Raw genomic sequence first — 15085 nt, 5'->3', positions numbered from 1 at the left:
ACGATCACTGGCTATGTGTAACTTTTTTGTCTTTTTCTGCCAGCAAGATTTGGTATTTTCTTACATAAAAATGGACTCCAAGTCGAGAATTTTTGACCAAATGAAACCCTATTGGGTGAACTGGGAAACAAAGAAAAACAGAAATTAAAAATAAGTGTGTGGACGCATATTTGCTTTGACAGAAATGCCAAGTGCTTCAAGGTAAATTGATTTTTTTTGCAGCCTAAGTTTGTATACTTTGTATTTAGCCTAGAGGATGTGTTTGTTTGATGCAGCTGCTTTTGTGAATGTTTGATGGCTTCAGAGGTGAGTCAAATTCTTCCAATTAGCAGGACCCTCTGTAAAATTTCTTTCTTGTTTCTGTTTTTGATTTGCATTAGACCATACCTGAAATATTCCCAATGATATGTAGCAACATTCACTCCAAGCATTACTAACTTTGTAGATAACATTTCAAAATCAGTATGGATCCAAATACCTCATTAATAGGGAGCTGATTGTCAGAAGCCATTTACACATCTGGAAGAAAAAATTGAGTCTAGCTCTTAATGCTTTCCTTGTAATGCTCACATACACATCTCTTTACTGCATATGCCACAGACTCTCTTTTTTCCAAGGTTTATAGCAGATTAAATACCCACTGTAACACATATTCTAATGGTGGTTAACTTTACAAAAGTTTCATTTCATCCAGTGCTAGTCTCACTAGAAGGATGCTCATAATGAGTCATTGTTGAATCTGATTTCATTGACACAGCATTCAGTCACTTCTGTTTATTTGCCCGAGGCTTCATACAGTTCCAGTGTATATGTATAATACTAACAACAACATATGCATAATGGTTGCCACAGAATGTGTCAGGAGGCGAGACAGGAGCACTGACAGATTGCAGCAATAAATCTGGGCTGTAACGAGATGGACAGAGAATGAGTGAGAGAGAGTGTAAGGACTGCAATAGGTAAAGGGAGTGAGAGACGAACTATGAGAAAGAGGCACATAGATCTTAGTTGAATGTGAAAGTCTCGGAGAAAACAACTTATATGGAGAGTGTGATAATGAGTGTGAGAGTTTAGTTATAATGAGTGATACATGGAATGGGGGAAGATGGAGAGAAAAAGAATGGTGCTGAGAATGATCATGAAAACATTGACCCTTGGGGCTGATTGTTGACTCATCCATGATGTTTGCTGGAGAGTAAGATTATGCCTGAGGCCTCCTTCGTACATGTCTAGCTACATCCTACACAGAAACTATTACTTTGTCTGCATAGGCGTATGTACATGTTTATACAGTACACAAGCCTCAGTGAGATTAACCTGACACAAACTATAAACTCTGCTCTGTCCCCACTCTGCCTTGAAAGGTATTTTTGCTTTGGGACCCCACTGGTACATGGATGTATGTGGAATGTGTAATAACAGAATTTGCCACTGTCAAATTTAACTGTGTTGAGCTCTCAAGTTGGTTTTCATGTTGATGACATTGTGGCTACCCGCTGTGCCAGTAAAATAGCTTGTGATAGTTGTCATATACACCCATTATGAGCACTGAGACAACTGCACACTGTTTCCAGAGTCAACAAGTACAAACAATGATGAAGACCAAAGTAGGAAAAAAGAAGATATTAAAGATAAAAGTAAAAAGAGTGCTGCTAAAACTGGAAGTTAGAGATGGTAGTTGTACATCCTTGTCCTCATTCTCCACTCTCTTGAAGTGACCAATACCTACAGCCTTAAATCCAGAGGGTAGTTTTTACTCAAGATAGAAGCCTAATGGACTGGATGCAGTTTGTGCCAAGGTGCAGCCACATACTTCCTGCCAAAAAGGCTGATGCAATTTCACTGTGATAATGGGTCATTAAAAATATATGTGTCTGTGCAGTCATACAATCCCTTTGGTTTCTGTAAATGAGGTGTGTGTATGCTGTCACATCCCAGAATCTCAGAAGGCCTGTGCCACCACAAAGTAAAGACGGCAGGTAGCTCTTTCATAATTCATTGCCAGAAGGACAAACATATGCTGCGTTTTTTGTTACCTTTTCACTGTGTAGAGTGAGCGTCTTTAACACCTTATCTGGGCTTTATGCATATTTTGCCCTAAGGCATCTGAATGTAATGCAGTGGCTATGGATACAAATTGGATGGCCTTACATCACAACTACATTCAAACTGTCCTGAACAGTTTTCGTCACATGGCCCAATGATCCTTAGTGGCTGTCCTCCCAAATATGTCATTCCTGTTAATGTGACCATGTAGCCTGAATAAACTTTTTTTTTTTAACAAAACTTCAATTGCATATTGTAGTAATAACAGAGATTATTGCCAACAGTTTGGTTTGCCTTTTTTGAGGGGAACCAAAGGGAAATCAGGAGAACAGTGTAAAACTGTCAGCTGTAACTGACAAATGAATGGGAACTTAACACAGATTATGTTTGAATCCACTTGTTCCCAAGGAATAGATGATTTACATTTCAAAACAGGTTTTACAGATACAAATGTTCCTTTAAAAAGTGTATTCAATGTTTCAAACCCCACCGCAACACTTTTTATAATGCAGTAAGATTGTCAGTCAGGCATCCAAGAAGCATCAAGAACTAAATACGGTACATTAAAACTGAACAAAACAGCAACAAAAGCTGTTCAATGGAAAAGTAACCCCAACATGCTTGTACACAGCAACAGGATGACCTGTGAAGGTTCTTCTGAGAAAGTGTATTTCATACACACAGGTAATCAGCTTATGGAAAATGAGTGTCAGGAACTGGATACTTGCCAAGGTTGCTTTGAGGGCAGGTGATTTCCAGCTGAATAAGATAGATGTGGGGATGATTAAAGCATCTCCATCACATCTCGGCAGAGGTAGTTAAGTTGACAAATTGACAAAGATGCATAAGTGTGATGGGAGCAGGGTTTTTGTTTGAATAGCTGAAGTTGGAGGACCTACTTCTCCTTGACAGTCAGACAAAATCCCTGTAAGACCTTTTGATACAGAGGCGAGGCAAGGGCAAAGGCAGATAGAGACCCTGCAGAGGTATTCAAGGTTCAATGATTAGCTTCCACGTGATACCTGAGAACTGGAGCCTGTTATCTGGCTTTATACTCCATTTTAGATAAATACTCCACCGAAACCGCTTTGTCACTACAGAGAAGTGATGTGCCAGCCTCAGCCTGCCAGGAAGGTATTGTTAAATTTTAGCTATAAAATAAAATTGACTAAAATTCAAATACTGCCACTTTTGTGTTTAGCCACTTCGTATAACCTTGACAATTTAGTCCAAACTCCAATCAGCATGATTGCACATTCAACATGTTTAAAGAATGTAGCCTATGCAATTTAAAATGATACATGGTCACATTCATGCAAGTTCTTGGTCATTATTCATGAGGTTGTCCTGGAGACCTGCATGCACTCTGTTGTATTCCACGGCTCTGATCAATGTAGCCACAAGGCTGCAAAGTTTGTCTTAAGATTTCAGCTTCAGCTAATACTACAGTACCACAGTAGCAACCTGCTAAACAAGAAGATGAAAAGGAACAGATTTCCCTGATGACACTGAAGGAACCCTCTCTCAGGTCATCGGGGGTCACATTGGTGATATAAAATACTTGACCTGTGAGGCTCGAGTAGATAGATAGAGCTCAGTGGAGCATCATATACTGTGACACAATTTTTATTTTTCGAATCTTGCAGTAAACCTTACAGCATTTGAGAAGTGTACACTGTGCAAATAGCACAATTTGACACCTGGTAAAATCATTTTGCCTTATTCATTAAGGTCATTGCATAGCCTAATAAGAGTCTGATCGCGCAAACAAAGAAAAGATAGAACCAAGTTCTTCAGACCATTGGGGAAAATTGAGAAATATCCATAAATCTGTTTTTGTAATCTCTTCCTGTTCTGCTGCTGCTGTGGTGTCATGGGCCCACAGACAGGTGTGTGTGTGAGTTGCTATGGTTACGAGGAGGATGTTCCGTGTGTCTGCTGCTCTGAAAATTTGGTTTCTTGATTCAATAACAGGTTTTTAGGTTAGTATGCTTTCATAAAAATCATGAATGTAAATGTACCTCAATACAGGAATGTGGTTGATACAGTATCAATCAGCATTTTATTAAATATTATTTAACACAGGAAGGAAGCCTGAGAGGATTTATATAATTGTGTGTATAATTGTACGGTGTTTTGCCTTTATTTGATAGTACAGTGTAGAGAGACAGAAAAGCAGGGAGAGAGACTGGGGAAATTACATGAGCTAATGATCGCCTCAGTCGGGAGTCGAACCGGCGATCAGCACTTCAGCCATATGCCAATATGGGACGTACTGTACTCTCTAACCACTCGACTACCAAGCACCCGTATAATTATATGTTAAACAGATTTTCTGTGTACACAGGAATTAAAACATCAGATCACAGTTTGCATGCATTACAACAGTCCTTCATCAGAGATAATGTAGTTTAAATGGTCTGCTGAAGTTATGATTATTGATTCCTTTATGACATTATAATGACAGTAGCAACTGGAGCTATGAGAACGGCCAACACAAAATAAACAGGTAGAATTAGATAGCTGTTGGCAGAGATAATTTCATTCATTTATATTGTTTGTACTTGTGCAATTGTTACACTTCAAATATGTTGACGTTCAGGTTTAATAGTCCAGATTGTATTGTAATGTGTTGGAACACTATTTCATATGAATTGTTTGACTCTGAAGATTGTTTCACAGTCTGACACCTGCCATAATTTTAGGCTACCTCATTTTTGAAAATGAGTAAAATAAATCACAAATCACAATTTAACGCTTGAAATGGAAGAAGGAAATTGAAGTCCCTGAACACATTGACAATGAGTGCAAGTGTGAATCAAACATCTGCCAATGATGTGGTATTTTCCCACTTTCCAGGAGAAATATCAACTAGGGACAACGCTCCCTCTGCCCCCTTCATATCATTTAGACAGGAGTTGATACTAAGGTCTCCACCCAAGCAAGTGAGATCCCCTTTGCCTCAATTGGCCAAAAGGTGTGAAACTGACTAACCGAGAAAGTTGATCGGACAGTAATGAGTGAAAAAGTCAACACTTCTGGAGCCCTGTTGGTCCTTTATGTCAGCACAAACACTTTCGGTGAATCTTCTCACATGATATCCTGTTTTGTCCTTGCTTAGACAACGGTTTTTCAGTTCTTAGTAGCCTCAGCTGGCAAATATTCCTAGAGCTTGGTTTGTCTCACAGTGACAAGTGGGACACTGTGGATGTCATGAGGAATAGATTGTGAAGAACACTAAGATGTAATGACACCAAGGAGTAGACTCAACCAGAACCAGAGAAGGAATTCCTGCTTATGAATCAATTATTCTTGCAAATTGACAAACCAGATGTAGCTTAGAGTGATGTATGTGCGTATATATACACCACGGTAAACACATTCGGACCATATCCTCGCTTGTTTTTCTTTCATGTGTTAAGGGGGATGAAACTGTTACATAACCACACTTAAACATTTAGGTCTGATTTTGTACATGCCAGAAGAGAAAAGTGGTTATTTAATACCAGTACCTGCTGATGAGTCATATCTAACAAGTTGGCAGTCATCTAGCATGGGTGGGTGGTTAGTCACTTGGGTGGGTAGTTAATAATTAATATTTTCATCTGAGGCACATACACTGTACAGGTTGCAGTTTTGTTTTTAAAGCAGTAGACTGATGAATAGGTGTTTCTTACTCTATAACTTTTGCTCCCATAAAGCTGTAATGTGAGGTTTTATGTACTATTATGTAATAATAGCTAGTCACCCTGTTATGTGCTACATAAAGTAAACTAAATTGACCTCACTCTCTGTAGTAAGTCGGACGTGTTTGTCTGTCGCCTATATAAAATATACTGTATGAATATGTCTCCTTACAAAGCGACAAAGATTAACTCCAGTCCAGGAGCAGATCATTTTATTCAGGTTAAATGGCTAAGGAGAAAAAGAGGTAACTTCCTCAAGCATTGCAGTGTTGTGCAGTTCAAAAACGGCCACAAACAATTACACTCAAACCTCTCTAAACAGCAATATAAAGGCTTAGAGACACATTCATTTGTAGATGCTGATAAGCAGTTTTACATAATGAAGATCAACATTTTGTATACAGAAAGAATCAGAAACTCCTCCATAAACCTCTACTGTACAGTATATGTATGAGCACAAAGCAGTCTCACCCTTACATTGCTGAATGTGTTGCCTAGCTGACATGCGTGAGTGTTATCACAAGATATCAACGACACTCGACACACAAGCAATCCAGCAGACCATGCTCATTCATTCAGTAGGAGGAAGATCAAATAGCAGAGGGAGGAGAGTTGGAGACTGAAAGAGCCTATCTAAGATTATGACATTTCTCTTCCCTGCTGTATTGCGATGATCCTATCTGCAGTACATGCCCTTGTTTTTGACGGGGGAAGGACTCCATCCCAAAAGCCGAGATGATAAAGTAACCAGATGAAAACTGAAAAGTGCAGCCAAAGTTTATACTAGCTGTGCTGACAATCAGACATGTTGTCTGTTCTCAAGCATCTTCTGATCTTGTGTTCTCTTTAAAACGGCGCCGTTGCAATTTGCTTCAACATCGTCTGGTATTTCTTAGCTCTTTTCATCAAATTGAGAGCCAAACTCAAGATCCACTCTTCAAGGCGGATAAGACATATTCTCATCAGATTTCAATCGTATATTGACATAAATCAGCCCAGAATATGAAATTTGCTATCAAAGGCATACTCTCCCCAAACTGCTATTGTCCATTATATTACAGTACCAACCTTTACATGCATAAAACCCAAGAACTATCAGTATTGCTGAAAAACATATCCATAGTTCTTCCCCATTAGGTTTAAGGTGACATCGTGCACAGAACCATGAACTGGTGAGTCCACAGTTCTCTTTGGTCAAGCTTCAGTACACGTCCTCATTGTAAAACATCCTGGGATCCAACTTAATTTCATTTCTCCTCTGATGCCTTGCCCTGTGATTATCAAAATCTCCCCATTACTAACGAAGAAGCTATACTGTAGGTCACATGGACAAGCTGGACAGCAAATAGCAAAAACACATAAAGTGTTGGGGGTGTGGCTCTGCACACTCTGGACAAATTAAGGATGTCTCTACTACAACTTCTGCATTGTGAGGTTAGGTACTCCCTGCAGCTCAACCCTGACCCCTCATCCGTGCTGCTGAAAAATACCCCCACAGCATGTTGCTGCCCCCGCCATGCTTCACTGCTGAGATGGTGTGGGGTAGGTGATGATCAAACTAGGGACTCAGTTTTTTACTGCTGAGAGTGCTGAGGTTTTTTCTTGTTTTTTTTTCTTGCACACCCCAAGTGGCTTTGACTTGTGTTTCGCTGAGGAATGTCTTCTGTTTGGCCGCTCTGCCATGAAGCCCAAATCAGTGGAGTGCTGCAGTGATGTTTGTTCTTCTGGAAGTTTCTCCACACAGACTCCTTGTATCTTGTGGGAGCTCTCAATGCAGCAGAATTATTTGTAGCCTTCCCCAGATCTGTGCCTTGACTCTTGTCTCTGATCTCCACAGGTAGTTTCTTCCTCCCCATGGCTTGGTTTTCGCTCTGATACGTATTGTCAGTGTCAGATCTTACATAGATAGGCGTATGTGTGCGTGTGCGTGTGCGTGTGTGCGTGTGCGCGTGCCTTTCCAAATCATACTCAATCAAGTGAAGCAAAGACTCCGATCAAGAGGTAGAAACATGTTAAATATGATCAAGAGAAATGGAAGGAAAATGATCTGATTTTCAAGTGTCATAACAAAGGCTCTGAATACTTATGTGACATTTCTACTTCTCTTTTTGAATTAACAAAAGAATCAAAAAATGCTCTTTTCATTTTGTTATAAGTGGTATTGAGTGTATATTAATGAAAGAAGATGAGGGGCAATTTCAGCACAAGAAATACAAGACAACAAGTGAAAAGGCGTCTGAATACACTGTGTTTTTGACAGTTCTGTCTGTCCGTGAATATTTATGTTATAATGAGCAAACCAAATGCAAACTGTTTTAGTTTAATAAAGGACAGGGTGACAGTACCAGCCAAGAAAGTTGAGAAACTCAGTCTACTGCTGAGTTACTCAACTTTCTTTGGCCCATCTTCTTTGAATCATCTTGCTAGGTACACACAGTACAGGTAGTTTGTTGTAGTATAGTGGTGTGGAGATGTCTTCTGAACACACATTGCTCCCCTTAATTCCACCTGAGAACTATTCAGACACCTCGACATACCTGGGCATTGTTACTGACCAGGTGCATCAATTCATTGCCACAGTCTACACTTTTTCAGACGGATACTTCCAGGAGGATAACAAGCCTTGTCACAAAGCACCCCTCATCTTAAAATGGCTCCAGGAACATGACAGTGATTTTAATTTACTTCACTACCCCGCACTTTCTCCAGGTCCCAGCCCAATAGAGCACCTTTGAAATGTGTTGGCAAGGGCCTTTCACAGTGTGAGTGAAGTGGCAAATATATGCAGGAACTGTGCGTATTGAGTCAGAATGAACCCAAGGAGTACGTAGCAACCATCACTGTGTTCAATCCTCTTGAAGCAATTTTCGCTGTTTTGAATTAAACGTCTTATGAAACTGCTAGACATATCTCGTAAAGTTAATTTCAAAGAGTTACCTGCATAATAAAGTCTATGAATACTCGGATGACACAGCTATTGTGACATGTATCAGGAACTGGCAGGAAGAGGAATACAGGGATCCGACAGTGGCCTTGAGTGAATGTAGCAGCAAGAACTGTCTCCTTCTGAACAACTCCAAGACTAGGGATGGCCGTCGCCAGGTCAAGGTCCAACCTCCTGCACATGTATAAATACCAAGGTGAGCAGCTGGACAGTAAACTGGACTGGTCTGTGAACACAGATGCCATCTACTGAAAAGGGGCGGAGCTGGCTCGTTTTTCTCAGGAGGCTCTGGTCCTTTGCCATCTGGAGTGAAATCTCACACAAGTTTTATCAAGTGGTAGTGGCCAGTGTCCTTTTTTATGGCGCAGTCTGTTGGAGGCAACACAAACCGCCCCCTCCGCAACATTTCAGCAGGTGAGAGAAGCAACAAGACCTGAGGTCAGCGTCTCATCTCGCTGCGCTGCAGGACTGAGAGGTTCAGGAGATCCTTCATTCCTGCCACCATCAGCCTGTTAACACTGCAACTAAAGGAAATGGCTCATGACCTGGTCAACTGAACTATGATTGTTTATTTTTAGCTATTATTGTTACTGGTAATAGGCTGGTGGACACCTAGGAAATAACTAAAGTAACTATCTATCTATATTATTATGCTGTGCTCATCTCATCCCTTCGTTTTCTGTAAATTACTCTAATGTATAAGCACCTAGACTTGATTGCTTTAATCACGTGTTTAATTTAAACTGTCCCCTGAATCCATTTAATGTCTAGCAAGAACCACAAAGGATAGTAGAAACCATCACACCTTCTTGTCACATTCTGGAAATTAGATTGCCATCACACGAGAAATAGGATCAACCTATAATAGTATTTTTGCATTATCATTGCCCAACAGGCATGGTGATGTGAAATGCATGAATGTGCTAATATCATGAAACTCGATACCCAAAGAGGTCTTGTGGTTTAAGTGACTTAACAGCTTTGAGATAATTCAAGGTGAAGATGTGGGCATTAAAATGTTGTCCATTGTCCAAGAGCCTTGCATTACACACCCATGACTTGGCCCAGAGGACGAAAGATTCATCATAGTCCCGCATAAATTAGCGTAACAAGTTTGCAATGATTTATTGACTTAAAATCTGGATGTGATTACAGCAAAGGAGCAGATTGGAGTCATGCATGGCTGGCTTTGGATTAGAGGCATAAATGAGCGACACTGTACTTGTGAGAGTATGTATGCATGTGTTTGTGTGTGTGTATGTGTGTTTGTGTGTGCGCGTGTGCGTGTGTGTGAGCATTCACAAAGGGGGAGTGCAGCCTGTTCAACAAAGCACGGTGTTGGTATGCTAATACCACAGCAGGGAGCTTTTCCTGAGGGTGAAATCATCTCTTATTCAGGCTCTGGTTCAGCCATAGGCATCCTCACTCCTCAACAGATAAAGAAACAGGTCTGCCTGTGATGCCTTGTGTAAGTACACACATTTTGTGTATATAGGTGTGTGTGTGTGTGTGCATTTTACATTTTTTGTGCTTTGTCAGAGTTTTCAGGGCTGGTGTTTGTCATTGACTACTTTTTGTATTTGGTCTATTTTGTCACATAGAAAAAATAGCAAGGTGCCCATCTTATAAAAACATAAACTTTCTTACATCCATCTCCACAGTTCGCCCTTCCTGTTTACTCCATGTCTTCAGCGCTGTCATTTGACCAGTTGTTTGGCAGTTGGTGCAAACAATCATCTCTTGGTACTCGAGGTGCACCATTGCCTCCTAGGGGACATTTAGTCTCTCGCTTTAGTTTTGTACTCTCTCTTTCATTCTCACACTCTTGTGTCGTCGTTGGTTATATGGTGAGTTAAACAGTGTAGTAGTGCTGTACTGCGAGAATACATGCCAGAGGAGATTCGTACTGCTACAAAGTGAAGATGACAGGAAGCTGCTCCATACTTCATAGCCAGAAGGACAAACATATGCTGCCATTTTTACCTTCAGCAATTGCCTTTATTTGCCAGTATTTTTTTTACACCTTTTCAGGTGGGTCTTGTGTGTATTTTGCCTGAAGGCATGTGGATGTTGCTAACGCATTGGTGAAAGCTATTACTGGGCAAAAACAGCCTTTACTTGCTTTTTATTTAGCTGTTTCAGCTATTTGAAGTCTGCTCCTCACAGCATGGCCCAATTACAGTTAACCTGCATGTCTGTGTAGCCGGTTAGTGAGCCACTCTCCATAGTTTTAAAGCCCGTTACTGCAATTCAGGGTGTGTTGAACTATGGTGTGCGCAAGACAAGTTCACAGCAGCCCTAACAAGGTCAATTCACACTTGACTTTAAATGAGTTTCCTCATGCAGCAAAGTGACCACTTGTGATTAGGTCTCACTTATTTGTGTGTCTTGTGTGTCACCGTGAATCATTGCACTGTGCACAGCTGTGGACTTCACTGGCAGAGGACACCAGTTGATGTGTGTACTGAGTGATTAGATCTCAAATGCCTCGGCCTGCACCATACAAGGAAAATTTTCAACATTGGTCAACACTGCAATGCCAATATGATAAATAAACAAAATATTGACGTGTGCACATACAGTTTTGCTGAGGGAAGCTGAATGAAGAACACAGACAAAGGTCACATTCCATCTATCATTATTTGATCATCTCCTCCTTCCTTCTGCTTCAGGCAACACTGCTGGAGAGGGGGGGTTGTTAGCCAGTCTTTTGCGCATGTTCATATTGTGATCATAATCAGAGATGGGTGTTAATTCCAGGTCAACACAAACCACTTTGCGTTTGCCTGAGATGAGGGGGAAAAAAACAACTACTCAAGTTCAAAAACAAACCAAAAAAAACCATTTGCTGTAATGCATCCATTTCCATCAGACAGAAGAGTAACGAGCGAAGCAGATGAGAGCAAAACAGATAAAAGAGCATAAAGAATATGTAACTCTCACAAGATGCATGTGCACCAGAGGGCAAGGCTGAGGCTGTAATCTTACCATTGGTTATGAACATACAATATCTTCATGCCCACAGATAATGCACAGCTGCACAAACACAGACACACAAGTATTGTCCAGTCAGCCATGTCTGTTCATATGTCCATTCATTTGGTTGGAGAAAGATCATATTATTTTCATGGTGGTGTACACATTGATATAATCAGGAAAGCTTAATTGGAAATATTCATTGAGGCCGTTTAAATAATTCTCTGCTCATTATCATAGCTTTTTATTCATTTTTCCCATTGCTTTTTAGATTTAGTTATTTCTTTTATGAAAAAACAAGGATGATCTCGCATCAATACATTAAATAAAGGTTGTTGAATTACAGATGTTGTCTTATAGGCAGTTCATAAAGTGTACTGTAACACTGTCAATTGAGGTGCAGAGTGGACCTTATTTATGTATTGACTTTTAAGGAATATTTATTGTTTATCATTTACTTACTTACTTACTCAACTCAGTTTTATTCATACAATGCCAATTCATGTAAGAAATTATCTCAAGGCACTTTACAAATCATTATACAGTAGTATTTACAGAGACCCAAAAGTTCTCTGTAAATATGAACGCACATGGTAACAGTGGTGGGGAAAATCTAAACAATCGGTTGTTTGTGACAACCTAAAGTAGTCTTCATTCTAAAAATAATACTGTACAGGCACAGTTAACTGATTATTGAACTGGTAAACTTGCAGAGCTGGGTGACATAGTGACATTTTTAAATTGCCCCTCGGGGACAAATAAAGTGTTTGATTGATTGATAGGGGAACAATGTCTTGATGAAAGAGCTTTACTTAAGGAGTTTAAACAATCAAAATCATCATTAAAGCTAACGAGCCCAAATGAAGGTTAAATTTGAACCAACATGTGCATTTTCCCCCCATTTAACATCTTTAATCAGATTCATGCTTTTTTTCTGTTAGCAAAAAGAATAAAAAATAGCACTGGTTTTACAGACTTGGCTAAAACAAATTGTCAGTATCAAAGCATACCCAAGCACCTGTACATGTTATTTTCATATTTCATCTCTAACAATTGTTCTAGCAATTGTTCTCATGTTTCATTCCCAAGGCACGAAACACGCTGACATCAACCAGCAAGACTGGCATATCTGTGCAGAGCAATTCTCGACAAGAATGGAAAAAAATAGATGAAGCTCACCTTGCCTCATCTTGTCCTCAGATTCTCTCACTGACTCACACACACAAAGAGAGGGTTCGCAGCAACAAAAGAAATTCATATAACATTGCTGTTTTTCTCTTTTGTTGTTGAGGATTTTTCATCACTGTAGCATCACAAATCTTTTGTAACAGGTGTCAGTGTGCAGAATTATCTATCGGCAATAAAAGGATCTCAAATACACAGTAAAGTTTTGCTCCTTACCTGAAATGGTATTGTATTGTGTTGGTGCTAGCGCTTTAATTGACTCAATGTATGTTCAATAGGGAAAATATAGATAAAAGTCCAGTGAATGGGCTAAATGCTAAATAAAAACCCCACCGTACTGTATGTTTTGATCTAATTTCCTCTGTTCTTTGTTCTCTACCTCTCTGTTTTTTGCAGTGCTGTTTGGTCAGTTTGTGGTTTTCCAGACTTTGACCAGTGACGTTGTTGAGATCTATGACGGATCTTCTACAGATGCACCCCTTCTCTCTTCCATATATGGATCACACTCAGGTAAAAAAAAGAAAGAAAAAAGAACAAAAAAGGCGAAGAAGCACAAAACAAAACTCTGCAGCGCTTAAGCCTCCTGTTTTATTTTATCTGTGTTACTAGCTCACAGGTATGAGTAGTTTGTCTCGCACAACATTTTGCACTGGAGGCAAGATGTTGCTTTCCTCTCTCAACTCAGCTCATCCCAAATAGTTTTTTTTTTTTTTTAATATGAATTACAAGTCTGAAGCCAGAGCAGTTTTATGCTGCAACATATACGGATTCGCCCCTTCTTTCATTTCTGTAATGATGATAATGAGGCACAATGATGATACATAATACATTTTAATTACATTGAGATAAACTCCTAAGATCCCAATTAAAATAACAAAAATGCAAACCAGCTGTTGTAAATTGTTGTCACACTCTACTTGATAAGACATTAGCGCAATGTTAAAACAGGATTTACTGTATATCAGGTTACACTGAAAGTTTTAGGACACAAGCAACTGCAAGGTTCAGACAAAAGCATAAAGTAAGGGCATTTTTATGTTTTATGTTCGTAATTGGCCAGTTTTCAGTTTCCTTGTTTATATGTTATCTCTGGACATTTGTAAACTGCTTCATCTATAACAATTTGGATAATGTTCCCTTTTGTATAATTTAGGCGAGACACTTCCTTTAAGCTCGGGAAACAAGATAACACTCAAGTTTACCACAAATGGAACAGACACAGCAAAAGGATTTCACTTTGTTTACCAAGGTAAGGATGCTTTTTCTTATATGGTTCAAGAATTTGAAGTGGAAATCTATTAGGTGCATATGATTCCAATGAAAAAAACTTATTTTGGCCCTGCACTCATCACATGAAGGGCTGTTCAGCAGAGTGCAATTGGCTGCAGCTGGGCATAGCTGTGCAGAGCTGGATGATGTGGACTCAAAGAGCCTATCATGGCAGAGCAGATGAGAGTGACTAATGACGTGCGAGGAGATTCACAAGGGCTTTACCATTTCTCTCTGCCTCCTTTGTCTTGCCATCTCTCTTCTCCCTGTTGCCTTTCTGACTACCACACCCACACACTGCTCTTTGTCTTTGTATTTCTTCCTCTCATGCTCGCTTCCTCCCCTTTTATCCCCAGCTGTCCCCCGGACAAGTGCCACTCAGTGTAGCTCGGTCCCTGAGCCCCGGTTTGGGAAGCGGATAGGGAATGACTTTGGAATCGGCATGGTGGTACTGTTTGAATGCAGTCCAGGTTACACACTGCATGGCTCCAATGCCATCAGGTGTGAGGCTGTGCCCAATGCCCTGGCCCAGTGGAACGGCACTGTGCCCACATGTGTTGGTAAGCATCTTCATCCTCCTACCCTCCCAGACTCAACACATGTACACACTCAGAAATCCAAAAAGATGGAGCAGGTGCACAGAAGTGGTTAATGTCTGTTTTTCCTAGTCATTAAGTAATCTGCCTACCTTTGGTATTGATGGTTCAGACAGGTAGAAAGAGGCAAGGACAAACAGAACAATAAAGTGTCTCATATATATTTCACCTTGACAAGGGATTTCAATGTCCATGTCTTGCACTAATGGAAAAATAAATAGCAATACAAAAAATATGTCCCAACAGTGTTGCTGATGGGACATACCCACTTTTCCCGAAGATTTTTGTGAAACTTTTTCACATCTCTAACGCAGCCAGTATACCAATACCATATACCAATAGACGGCAACATGTAAATTGTGTTAAAAATATGTAAATTGAGG

At 40.0% G+C, this 15085-nt stretch overlaps 1 protein-coding gene across 5 annotated transcripts in view; it reads left to right on the top strand.

Moving 5' to 3' along the window:
- Positions 1 to 15085, top strand: part of LOC146972395 (CUB and sushi domain-containing protein 3-like) — a 223172-nt gene that overhangs the window by 117794 nt on the left and 90293 nt on the right. For all 5 annotated transcript variants that reach the window (XM_085802575.1, XM_085802573.1, XM_085802574.1 and 2 more), the window contains 3 exons: positions 13234 to 13347; positions 13991 to 14086; positions 14463 to 14666. In XM_085802575.1, the coding sequence (XP_085658701.1) occupies positions 13234 to 13347; positions 13991 to 14086; positions 14463 to 14666 (414 nt within the window). The remainder of the gene's footprint in view (positions 1 to 13233; positions 13348 to 13990; positions 14087 to 14462; positions 14667 to 15085) is intronic.

This window comes from Trachurus japonicus, chromosome 16 (genome assembly GCF_045865225.1).
Source record: "Trachurus japonicus isolate A0001 chromosome 16, Traja_1.0".
NCBI classification, from domain to species: Eukaryota; Metazoa; Chordata; class Actinopteri; order Carangiformes; family Carangidae; genus Trachurus; species Trachurus japonicus.
This window is presented reverse-complemented; position numbering and strand designations above follow the sequence as displayed.